Source organism: Tupaia chinensis, unplaced genomic scaffold (genome assembly GCF_000334495.1).
Source record: "Tupaia chinensis unplaced genomic scaffold, TupChi_1.0 Scaffold000301_1, whole genome shotgun sequence".
Taxonomy (NCBI): domain Eukaryota; kingdom Metazoa; phylum Chordata; class Mammalia; order Scandentia; family Tupaiidae; genus Tupaia; species Tupaia belangeri.
This window is the reverse complement of record NW_006159791.1, coordinates 701,667-714,400: the sequence shown is the minus strand read 5'-3', so window position 1 is coordinate 714,400 and position 12,734 is coordinate 701,667. Positions and strand designations below refer to the sequence as shown.

Here is a 12,734-nt window from a genome sequence, read left to right as displayed (position 1 = left end):
CCCCCCCCCCCCCACCGTGTGTATGTGTGTGTCTCCCTCTGGTGAGCACATGTGCTTTGTAGTGAAATAAAAAAAATTAATAAAATAATAATTAATTCTTTTTTTTTTTTTGAGAGATTTTTCACTGTAGGGCGTGTGCACTCGCCAGACAGACAGAGAGAGACATAGAGACAGAAAGTGAGAAATCACCCCCCAGGGGGGATGGTCACGCCGCAATCCCTTCTCCTCCATTCTCCTCTCGGGATCTTGGGCACGCACGCACACGCGCCCGGCGTGAGTTTTAAGCCACCGGGTCCGGGACACGAACCGCGGTAGACTACGTGGGAGTCCAGCGACATAGCCATTACGCTAACTGCTGGTTCCCAATAATAATTAATTCTTAAAAATAATTAATCTAGCCATCAATTGTAAGAGCTGTCATCATTGTGAGGATGAAATAAAGAAAATTAAACATCCTCCTATTTGTCTACATTTCCTAAATTTCCAATTTCCTTTAAGGAATATGTATGCATGGCTTTTTTTTTTTTCTTTGAGAAGTTTTTGCTATAGGGTATGTGTGCTTGCCAGGAAGACAGAGACAGAAAGGGAGAAATCACCCCCCTCCCCAGGGGGGATGGCCACGCTGCAATCCCTTCTCCATTCTCCTCTTGGGATCTTGGGCACACACGCACACGCACCCGCTGTGAGCATAAGGCATCGGGTCCAGGACTCGAACCGCGGTCTACTACATGGGAGTCCAGCGACATAATCGTTTGCTCAACTGCTGGTCCCTTATTGCTTTTAAAATAGAATGAGACTAAAAACAAAAACAAAGAAACAACAACCCTTTGAAATAAGGTAAAACAGAGCATGGTGCCAGACTTTCAATGCCATATCGCAAAAGAAAAGCCCATCACCCCTCTAGGACCAAGGACCCTGCAGACTGGAGTTCCAAAGCAGAGGTTGGCTTGTGGACTAGAAGGAGGAAGGAGAGACCAGTGAGAGGCCCCAGGTGAGCGAGCGAGCAGGTGGGGCCAGGGAGGAGCCTCCTTCCCTCCCTGTGGGGCATCTCTGTCCTTACCTTGCAGGGCTTCCTCATGCTTCCCTTCCAGGACCCTTCGCTGCTGGTCCAGTCTCTCTTGAAGCTCTAGCGCTCTCTCCTTCTCCACCTGGGGCAGGGGCAGGGGAGGATGGAGGGTGAGTAGGCTCGGCAGCAACTCCTAGCCACTCCCTGCACCCTGGAGCTATGCAGAGTTTGGGGATCAGAGTCCCACCTGGCTTTCCAGGGGTGGCAATGACTGTGCAGGGATGGCAAGAGACTTCCAAGCTTGTTCCCCAGGACGGGCCCCCACTTTGTATAATCAAGGGATCCTACTTGATGATCTCTAAGGGACCCTTATAAGTCTCACGGTTAAGGATTCTGGGGGAAAGATCAGGGCCATGACTCTACCAAAAGAAGTTCAAGACCCACAGAAGACATAAGTAACCCACTGTCCTTGCAGGTGTTTCTGAAAACGGTCTATGCAGATGGTTTTACGGTGTTTGGGCACTCACTGCAGCCCTCCACCCGGTGAGCACCATGAGAATGTTCTGGATTGATTGCTCCTGCGCCCCTCAGGGTGCCCAAGGCAGCACCCCCTCAGCATAGAAGCCCAAGGTGTCTGCTGAGTGAATGGGGTCAAGAGGAAAGTCTTCTAGTAACAAATGACCTCAAAGTTTAATGGAGCAGTTAGTTTATAACTACAGAGCCCTTTGTAAAAGAGACCTTACATTTCAGAATTGTGAATTATTTATACTGAGCGTGTTTTGCCTTTATACTTTACAATAACCAATAAAGATGATTCAGGAAAAACTTTTGTACACCAGTCTGAGATCTTTCCCAGTGCTCTGTAATCCCTAGTAAGGGAGGAAACTGAGGCAGAGAGCGAAGAGGTGGTGCTTGAATGAGGAACAGGACAGCCGGGGCTGTGGGTCCATTCAGTTATCACATCGCTGTCTCCTTCGCTCTGGAACTGTTCCTCAGACTCCCACATCTTTCATGACCTTGACATTGGACTAAGGTAGGCTGGCTATTTTTCAGAATGTCCATCAGTTTTAATTTCCAAATATCTTATATTTATTTATTTATTTTTTGTAGAGGGTTTTGCTTTAGGGTGCGTGCACTCACTGAAGAAAGAGACAGAGACAGTGAGAAGGGAAAGTGAGAAATCAGCCCTGGGGGGGAGGGCCACGCCACAATCCCATCTCCTCCACTCTCCTCTCAAGATCTTGGGCACGCACGCACATGCACCAGGAGCAAGTTTTAAGCCACTGGGTCTGGACTTGAACCACGGTTGACCATGTGGGAGTCCAGTGACATAACTGCTACACTATCTGCTGGTCCCACTTGTATTTATTTTTTAAAGGTTTCCTATTTACCTCTTCCTTGAGTGAGAATGAGAGAGACAGAGAGAGAGACAGCAGCCCGTTGATGTCATGATCCACATTATGGATCACTGGCTCTGTGCGTTCAGGGCGGTCTCTGAGGCAAACGTGGAGCTTGCCCACAGGACAGCCTCGTAGAGCACTGTGCTTTACCACTGTGTGGCCAACCAGCCCTCCCACATAATTTTTAAAGCCTTAGTGTCATCCTCAGAGAGACCTCTGACCTCACACACTTGATAAATGGCTGCTATTAAGTACTTTCTCTGCATGCTAAACTCTTCAGAACACTTAACTGTAGGAAATAATTCTGGGGGACTAGCAGTTGGTGTAATGGCTATGTCGCTAGACTCCCATGTAGTTGACCGCAGTTCGAGTACTGGATCTGGTGCCTAAAACTCATACCGGGTGCATGTGTGTGCGTGCCCAAGATCCCGAGAGGAGAATGGAGGAAAAGGGATTGCAGTGTGGCCATCCCCCTTGGGGGTGATTTCTCTCTGTTTCTCCATCTCTCCTGCAAGCACATGCACCCTATAGCAAAAAATCTCTTTAAAGAAAAAGCAATTTCTCACTCACTGCATGTCCACTTCGGGTGGCAGGGAGTCTGCCGCCCAGGGATCATGCAGGATGCAGGGATGAGCACCTAAATTGACAGACGGAGCAGCCACTGTTTCGAACAATGCCAGTCACTCAGCTAGACGGAAAGTCTTGAGGGTCTCAAACCAGAGATCAAATGTTTAGCCCCAAAGCGATGCTGGTTCTTCTTTTTGTAACTCATCGGCCAGAACTAGCTCCATGGCCCCACTCAACCACAAGGTGGGCTGTGATGTAGCTAATCATGTAGCACCAATGACTTTAATTTTTTTGTAAATTTTATTATGGGGCATATGTGCACTCCAGAGAGAGACACAGAGAGGCAGAGGGAAAGTGAGAAAGTACACCCCGGGGGGGATAGCCATGCTGCAATCCTTTCTGATCCATTCTCCTCTCAGGGTTTGGGCTACGTGCACACACCTGACATGTTTTTTAAGCTGCCAGGTCCGGGACTTGAACCACTCAGTTGGCCATGTGAGATCCAGCTGCCTTAACCACTATGCCACCCAATGGCCCGCACTGATGTCTCTTACTCTTTCCAAGTAACTGCTGGCTTTGCGAGAGCTGCGTCCAGCTCTGTGTGCCCTAGCCAGAGCGGAGGCCTGACATAAATACGTGTGCCAAATAAAGGACTCCCTTCTTGGCAACGGGAGTAAGAGGTGCTTACAGCGACAATCAGAACTGGAGTAGGTCCTCGGTCTGGGATGTCTCAGGGTTGACTGAGCAGGAGGAAGTGAAAGGCTGGACTCACCTGTTGTGTCCAGTTCTTCTTTTCCTCTTCATGCTGTTGGAGAATTCGGGTGATGTCCCGCTGGTGCTGCTCGGTGTCCTCGGACGCACAGAGCTGGATGCTTGCAGCTGTAGAGAGAAGCGAGACTCACACAGAGCAGAGGGTCAGGGTGGGCAGGGAGGGTGTGCAGGCCGGGCTAAGGGATGAAAGCCCTGGTCTCCACCCAAGAATGGTTCTAGCTGGGGCCAATCTCCAGAGGCAGTCCCTCAAATCTCTCTGGCTCTGGAGACTCTCTTTCAAGGCAGAAGCCAGGTCTCTCATTTCACCCCAACGATCTGCAATAGAGCTGGTAGCTTACAGGATGGATTCAGTGAATATGGGTATTCTATCTGCTCCACTCAATAATAAAATAATAATAATAATAAAAAGGGCCAATCAGCGGCATGGCGGTTAAGGAGGCTGGATCTCACATGACTCACAGTGTGGTTTGAGTCTTGGACTTAGTGGCTTGGAAAACATGCCAGGCATGTGTGCATGTGTGCCCACCTGAAAGGAGAATGGAAGAGAAAGGATTGTGGTGACCATCCCCTATGGGGTTGGGGGTGCTTTCTCTGTCTCTCTGTCTCTCTCTCTCTGTCTCTCTTACTCTGGTAAGCACATGTGCCCTCTAGCAAATTTTAAAAAACATAGTTGCGAATGTAAAATAACCAGGAATCTTGTGGTTTTTTTAAATCGACAAAGGGTACATGTGCTTTTTGAGAGACTCACAGAGAGAGAGAACCCACCCCCAATGGGGTGTAATCATGCTGCAAACCCTTCTCCTCCATTTCGCCCTCCTGTTGAGATTTGGAGCATGCACACGCACAGTTGGTACCGTCTGCAACTCATCTCACTGAGGAGGTGGATAAAGGGCCACCTTGTCATTCGCTTTACCTGCTGGAGCTTCTGAGCATCTGAGCGTGTGACCCCTCGCCCTGTGAGCCGGAAGCAGACGGAAACAGAAGGTCTAGCCCTTGCTTAGAGGAACTCCAATACAGGCCTTGCCAATGCCTTTCTTATCTAACAGGTGCCAGTGCGACCGCGGGCAGTGACCATCTTCTCTGTGCCTTACCACCTCACGCGTGAAGTCAGGACAATGATGGTACCTACTCAGGGGCTACTGGACCATTGCACGGTAACAATGGCAATGAAAACAACAAAAGCAGGTGTGGAGTACTGAGAGCTCACCAAGCCTGGCAGGGTGCGCCGCGCTGTCCCAGGGGCCTCCCAGGTATAACTCACTCAGTCTTCACGACACCTCAATGTGGGGAATCCTGTTATTATCCCTGCTTCACATTTAAGGAAACTGAGGCACAGAGAAGTTAAGCAACTCACCCTCGATCATCCAGTTCATAGCTAGGGAAGCTGGGATGTAAGCCTGCACGATCTGCCCTCACTCTTCAGCAAACACACCACCACCTCGCTCTGCCTGCTTGCATGTAAGAAGTGCAGTGCCAGGCACTTTGGAGGTGCTTAAGAAATGTTCCTTACGGGGCCCAGCAGGTGGCAAGGTGGTGAAGGTGCTGGACACCCCCACATGTCCGGCCATGGTTCAAGTCCTGGACCTGGAGGCTTGCTTTCTCACTTTCCCCCTGTGTGTGTGTGTGTGTGTGTGTGTGTGTGTATGTGTGAGAGAGAATCTCTATGGCCAAATTAAAATAAGTGAATGAATAAATAAAATTAAATAAATAATTCTTAAAAATTAATACATTAAAAAAAGAGAAATGTTCCTTACTATTTAATGTAATGAACATTACTATGTAATGTTCTCTACATGGGACTGGCCTCATAGCCTAGTGGTTAAGAAAGCCAGGTCCCACATGGCTGACTACAAATATCGACCCCCAAGGGCTTGAGAAACAAGCCAGGCATGTGTGTGTGCATGCCCCAGATCCTGAGAGGATGGAGAAATGGAGGAGACGGCATTGTGGTGTGAGCATGCTCCATTGGGGCGTGCTCTCTCTCTCTCTCTCTCTCTCTCTGGTAATCACACACACACTCTGGCAATATAAACCGTGTTCTCCAGAATCCAACAGTCCCCAACCTTTTTAGCACAGATGACTTTTCCACAGACCAGAGCAGGGGCTGGCTTCAGGATGATTCAAGCACATTACGCTTACTGTGCACTTTATTATCATCACAATGTGATAACAAGGACTGGTACCGGCCCAGGCCTGGAGGTTGGGGATCCCTGCTCTAAGTGTTCACCAGTGCTCGAGACAAGCATTAGAGGCAAATACTAGTATTGCCCACATTGCCATTCATGTTAGCTTTATTACTAGCAAACTCCATTGGCAGAGCCTCGCAAAGGGATGGCCAGAAATGTGAGGGTGAGAGAGAAGCCCACACTACGGTCAGTTCTATCAGGGAAGAGGAAAAGAGAGAGGGTGACCTTCAGTCCTGAGCTTCCAGTGGCCACAAGCAGACAGTCACAGGTTAGGCGACAGCAATGGTCAAGGTTGGAGGGCCTCAGACTCTCACAAATCATTTGACTCAAATGTTGGTCCATGAGATTGATACCAGACTGGCCCCAGCTGGAGAGAGGCTTATTGAAAAGATAAATTCAGGGGCTGGCAGGCGGCGTGGTGGTTAAAGGTGCTCGATTCCCACATGGCCGACTGCGGTTCGAGGCCCAGACTTGGCGGCTTGCTTCTCACTTTCTTTGTCTTTCTTTCTCTCTCTGTCCCTCTCTGGTCAAAGTGAAATAAACAAAAGAATAAATAAATGAGTAAAGTTAAATGAAAAAATTAAAAACAAATAAATTCATTCTAAAATTGCACATTCTTCAACCTCACCTCTCTGATCAAATTGAAATAAACAAAAGAATAAATAAATGAGTAAAGTTAAATGAAAAAAATTTTAAAAATAAAAATAAATTCATTCTAAAATTGCACATTCTTCAACCCTACTCCCAGGGATTCTTATTTAGTTGGTCCATGGTAGGTCCCAGAATCTGGACCTTTGAAGTGTCCCAGGTAATTCTTATATATAGTCAGATGGGAGAATCTCTAAATTGTGGCCCAGTTGTTTATCTAATTTTTTTGTTTATGTATTTATCTTTTTATTTGTTATAATTTTTGAAGCCACTGGGTCTGGAACTCAAACCATGGTCAGCCATGTGGAAATCCAGTGCCTTAACCACCAGATCACCTGCTGGCCCCATTTACCTGGTATTTGAACTTCATCTTCACTATCCCCAAGAGCCTCCAGGCTGTCATTAAATATCTTCAGAGATAAGAAGCTCATTGTATTGTCACATAGCTCTGGTGATTTTATGCCAACAACCCCATAAGGATTCTTTGAGGGAATTCTGCCTGCATGTGGTTGCTTCGAGGCTCTGAACTGACTTGAGTCACACAGAAAAAGGCTCATCTTTCTTTTCCACTGGGACACTTCAACATCTTTCCAGATGGAACATTTTCTAACCCTTCAACCATTCCTTACAGGACATGTTTTCCAGATTCTTTATCAGTCTCTTCTTTTTAAAAAAATTTTTTTAATTACTCTATTTATTTATTATTACTTGTTAGTTTTATGAGAGAGAGACAAAATGAGAAAGCAAGCTGTCAGGTCCAGGACTCGAACCACAGTCAAAAGTCGATCATCTGGGAATACAGCATCTCAACCACCACATCACCTGCCGGCCCCTATCAATCTCTTCTTGCTCCACTGTACTCCGTTTAATTTTTCTGGATCTCCCTGAAAATGTACCTTCCATGAATACATATAGCACTCTATGTGTGGTATAAATAGTCTAGAACAGGAAAGCACAGGTCAGGAATATCACCTCCCTGATTTTAAAAGACATGCTACTCCTATTAATATAACCTACTTAAGACTTCATCAGATAATTAAGTAGCTAGTCCACCTTTATCCATGGTCAGCCATGTGGAAATCCAGTGCCTTAACCACCAGATCACCTGCTGGCCCCATTTACCTGGTATTTGAACTTCATCTTCACTATCCCCAAGAGCCTCCAGGCTGTCATTAAATATCTTCAGAGATAAGAAGCTCATTGTATTGTCACATAGCTCTGGTGATTTTATGCCAACAACCCCATAAGGATTCTTTGAGGGAATTCTGCCTGCATGTGGTTGCTTCGAGGCTCTGAACTGACTTGAGTCACACAGAAAAAGGCTCATCTTTCTTTTCCACTGGGACACTTCAACATCTTTCCAGATGGAACATTTTCTAACCCTTCAACCATTCCTTACAGGACATGTTTTCCAGATTCTTTATCAGTCTCTTCTTTTTAAAAAAATTTTTTTAATTACTCTATTTATTTATTATTACTTGTTAGTTTTATGAGAGAGAGACAAAATGAGAAAGCAAGCTGTCAGGTCCAGGACTCGAACCACAGTCAAAAGTCGATCATCTGGGAATACAGCATCTCAACCACCACATCACCTGCCGGCCCCTATCAATCTCTTCTTGCTCCACTGTACTCCGTTTAATTTTTCTGGATCTCCCTGAAAATGTACCTTCCATGAATACATATAGCACTCTATGTGTGGTATAAATAGTCTAGAACAGGAAAGCACAGGTCAGGAATATCACCTCCCTGATTTTAAAAGACATGCTACTCCTATTAATATAACCTACTTAAGACTTCATCAGATAATTAAGTAGCTAGTCCACCTTTATTTGTTGTAAGGTAGGAAACCTCACGGACATTGGTGAGGGCATTTATGGGACTGGCTACTCACCTGTATCTTTATCTAGTTTCTGGGGTTCTGGTCTGAGTGGTTTATCCAATTCTTGGTGCCTCTGGAAAAAATGAGATGAGGTGAGGTTAGAGGGTGAGAAGTCACTGTGTGGTTAGAGGTGACAGTGGGGTTCTTGCAAAAGACAGGCAGGACTTTTCAGTTATACCAGACCCTGCCCAGTGCCTGGTCCCCTTAGGCTGCCTTCCCACTCTGCCCTAGGAAGGGCTTTGAGGCAGGTTTTCCCATGGTTGTTGGGGAAACCCTCAGGGTTGGGGTGTTCCCTGTTGGCTGACCTTTCCGTGGGGCCTTGTAGCCCGGCTCCTGCCATCACCCAGAGGGACCTCTTCACTCACCACTTCCTTCTCCCACCATCTGGGCAGGCCCTCTGCTCTTACTCTCACCCAAGCTGTGGTCTTGAGGCACCCTGACACTCCCAACCCTAAACTCAGAGGCGATCCCTCTTTCCCAGGACGGTGGCTATCCCAATTTCCTTCCCCTCAGAGGCACGTGCTGTTGAGGGCAGAGCATCCAATTTCAAGCCCTTTTTTTTTTCCCTTAAGGTTTTTTCCATAGAGCATGTGCACTCACCAGAGAGGAGAGAGACAGAGACAGTGAGAGGAAAAGTAAGAAATTACCCCCCAGGGGTATTTTTTTCAAGGCGTTGGGGTCAGGATTCAAATCACATTTGGCCCTGTGGGATTTAGTGCCCTTAACCACTAGGCCATAGGGTTAGCCCATAAAGGACATTTTAACATTTCAACCTAAAGTAGGACGTTCCAGAGCAGCCTCCTCGGAAAGGGGAACTGGCGGGTTTACCAGCATTACACACTCACTCACACCTTACTTTTCTCATTTCACCCAGATAGGTGAAGAGTTGGCTGAAGTCCAGCACTGGACACTAGACCAGGAACTGGGGCAGAAAAGAAATGATGTCCTAAATGATGTCTAAGGTATTCCAAAAAGGAGAAAAACAAGAGAGAGAAAAAAGAAAGGACATTCTAGACCTTGCTTCAAGAAACATGTTAAAAAAATAAGTCTGTGAAAATGTTCAATGATAAATGATCACTATAAAAGAAAAACTTTACTTTTTACTATGGTAATAGATATATTTTCTTTTTTAGAATTATGTATTTATTTAATATCATTTGTTATTATTATTTTTTAATTTGACCAGACAGAGAGAGAGAAAAGGAAAGCGAGAAAGCAAACCACCAGGTCTAGGACTTGAACCGCATCTTTAACTACCATGCCACCTGCCAGCCCCGTATGGTAGCAGATTTTTTAAAAATTTGCTAGAGTGTATGTGCCCTTGCCAGAGAGAGAGAGAGAGAGAGAGAGGAACAGAGAAAACACCTCTCCACTGGGGCATGGTCATGCCACAATCCCTTCTCCTCCATTTCTCCGTCCTATTGGAATTGGAGGCACACACACACACACACACACACATATTTTTTCACGCCACCCAGGCTGGGACTCCACCCACACAATCAGCTATGTGAGATCCCTTAACCACCAGGCCATGTGCCCAGCCCAATGGTAACAGGTTTTTAATACGTGATTATTAGAATAAAAATTACAAAACATTTCCTGAACTCAAGAACCTCTGAAATACTGCTAGAAAGCATAGTTCTGGTTTGGAAGAGAAGGTATCTACCAAGAGAAGCCTTCTAGAATAATCTGCCCCGCCCCCCTCTGGGCTCAGAGCCCACTTGTATAAGCCTCTGGTAAACTGAGAGGGACGCACTGCCTCCCGTAGGCCCTGATGCCCCAAATCTACTCTGGCTGGGTGGGTCTGACCATTTAGCTCTTCACCCTCCCGTGTGAAGACTCAGCTCTCCCTTCCCAGGGGACAGGAAGAAGCCTGGCCCAGGGACCAGCCAGAGAAGCTGTCAACACAGGAATCTGGTGAGTGACAGGAGCCAGCCTCCTCCCCGCCTTCCTGTGTAGTGGAGGAAGGAGGGAGATCAACGCCAATGGGTGTCTACTCCCTGTCGCCACCAGCTTCTTTATAAATGTGAGAAAGCCTGAATTCCAGCCCCAGCATCAGCAAGGTCCTGGTTAAGTCCCTTCCCACCGCCTGGGCTCCTGCTTTTTCCTAGAAGTGGAGATGAGGAGGGTTGGCGATTTAACTCGAAGATCTTATGCGTTCAGACTCTGAGCGTCTCTCAACAGCACAGTGAGGAAACTGAGCCTCAGGGAGGTTTAAGACATGGTTGCTCTGTGCCTTAGTCGGCATTAGAAGAGGTGTCAGAATACTAGAGACTGGAGAGCATGGTGGTTAGGAACTCCGGGATTCTAGAATTACCCAGCTCTGGATTCGAATCCTAAATCCAACACTGTATGATTGTTCCAGGCCTCAGTTTCCTCATGAGACTGTTTGAGAATTAGGTGGGAAAAAAAATGCACCTGTTGTGTCTGGTACCTACTAAGGGCTCGAATATTATATAAGATTATGGTTTTTATGTTTGAGAAACAAAGATCCCAGTGTTCAGCAGATCTCTTGGGCTGCCAGTGGGTCTCGCATTTTGCCATCTGAAATAAGATCATCAGCTTAAGAAACGCTGCCTTCTCTGAGTAACAGCGGAAGACTGTGGAATCTTGTCCATGAACAGCTTCCGGATCATTGGCAAGACTTGGTCTTGTGCTTGAGTTCCCGGATGCTGGCAAAACCACCTGCAGATGGGTACTTCAGAAGGGCATTCAAGCTCATCGAGGCCATCCCACCGTGATATACGGTCAGCTCCTGCTCAGGCCCTGGCTCCAGCTCACATAGCACGTCTCACGGTCTTTGCTGGCCCTCCTTTGAGCTGAGACTGTGTGCATCTTCTCCATGCTGCAGGCTTTCTGAAAGACCACACCTGTCTGTCTCTCCCTCTAGCCCAAGGGTCTCCTTGAGGATAGGACTTTTTTCCTTTCCTTTCCTTTTTTTTTGAGAGGTTTTTTGTTTGTTTGGTTTTTGTTTTTTTGCTATAGGATGCATGCGCTCGCCAAAAAGACAGAGAGAGACAGAAAGACAGAAAGCGAGAAATCACCCCCCAGGGGGGATGGTCACACCGCAGTCCCTTCTCCTCCATTCTCCTCTCGGGATCTTGGGCACGCACACACGTGTGCCTGGCGTGAGTTTAAGCCACCGGGTCCAGGACTCGAACTCAGGACTCAAGTCCAGGACTTGACTACATGGGAGTCCAGCGACATAGCCATTATGCCAACTGCTGGTCACGCTTTTCTTTCTTTTTTTCTTAAAAGAATTATTTAATTTAATTTATTATTATTGTTGTTTTTATTATTTTCTGGTTTGATCAGAGAGAGAGAGAGGGAAAATGGAAAACCAATCCACCAGGTCCGGACTTAAACTGTGGTCTGCCATGTGAGTCTTGCACCTTTAACCGCTGCGCCACCTGCTGGCCCCTTACATTCTTAATAGAAGTTTACTTCTCACTCAAGCAATGTCCTAAAGGTGTCATTTCTTCTTTTTCAATTGTCAGAGGACGTGTACTTGCGAGAAAGAAAGTACCTCTCAAGGGGACATGGTCTTGCCACTATCCCTTTTCCCCCAGCCCTCCTTCCCCTCAGGATTCTGGGTGCACACACACATGCACCCAGCATGTTTCTCAAGCTGTCAGAGCTGGGATTTGAACCATGGTCAGCCATGTGGGCTCTGACTCCTTTATATGCTGAGCTACAGGACTGGCCTGAGGACAGGACTATTGTTAAAATATTTGGGGTTTGCCACTGTATCTGTTACGATGCCAGAAAAGTATTTCTAGGGTGGTCTGCGAACACCGTCTAGACCCTCCTGGAATGTATACTTAACCTGAATCCCAAGGCGCAATTCCAGCCTACATAATCCAGGGGGCAGTGTGTGCTAGGAAGCTCAGGAGGACAGATTTGTAGCAGTCTCTCCAGGGGATCCCCAGGCTCAGAGAGCCCAAGGACACACAGCCTGGAGCTGAGGAGGGCTGACTGGGAAATCCCAGGCTGGGATCCTGGTCCCCTCCTCTTCAGAGATCATGGACAGAGGGCACCCCACAGTAGGGGAGGACAGAGCTGAGAGGGGGATTCAAGACTCTCCTTTCCCCAAAGAGGGAGAGCACTTTCCTGGGAGCAGAAAAGCTGCAGACAAGATAGCACAAGCCACAGGGAGAGCCCAGGGGACCTGGATTCCAGCCGTACCTGCGTCTTCCAGAGAGTCACTTCCCTTCTCTGGGTCCCTCTCTCCCCACCTACGAGGGTCAGAGCTGGAACACAGGCCAGCGCCAGGCCTG

The 12,734-nt window shown here is 47.3% G+C and overlaps 1 protein-coding gene across 1 annotated transcript in view; it reads right to left on the bottom strand.

The window, feature by feature from the left end:
* CCDC69 (coiled-coil domain containing 69) overlaps positions 1-12,734 on the bottom strand; it is a 33,713-nt gene that overhangs the window by 16,624 nt on the left and 4,355 nt on the right. Inside the window, exons 3-5 of the mRNA XM_027772795.1 lie at positions 8,470-8,530; positions 3,746-3,852; positions 1,061-1,148 (exon numbers count right to left, since the gene is read on the bottom strand). Of these exons, the coding sequence (XP_027628596.1) occupies positions 1,061-1,148; positions 3,746-3,852; positions 8,470-8,530 (256 nt within the window). The remainder of the gene's footprint in view (positions 1-1,060; positions 1,149-3,745; positions 3,853-8,469; positions 8,531-12,734) is intronic.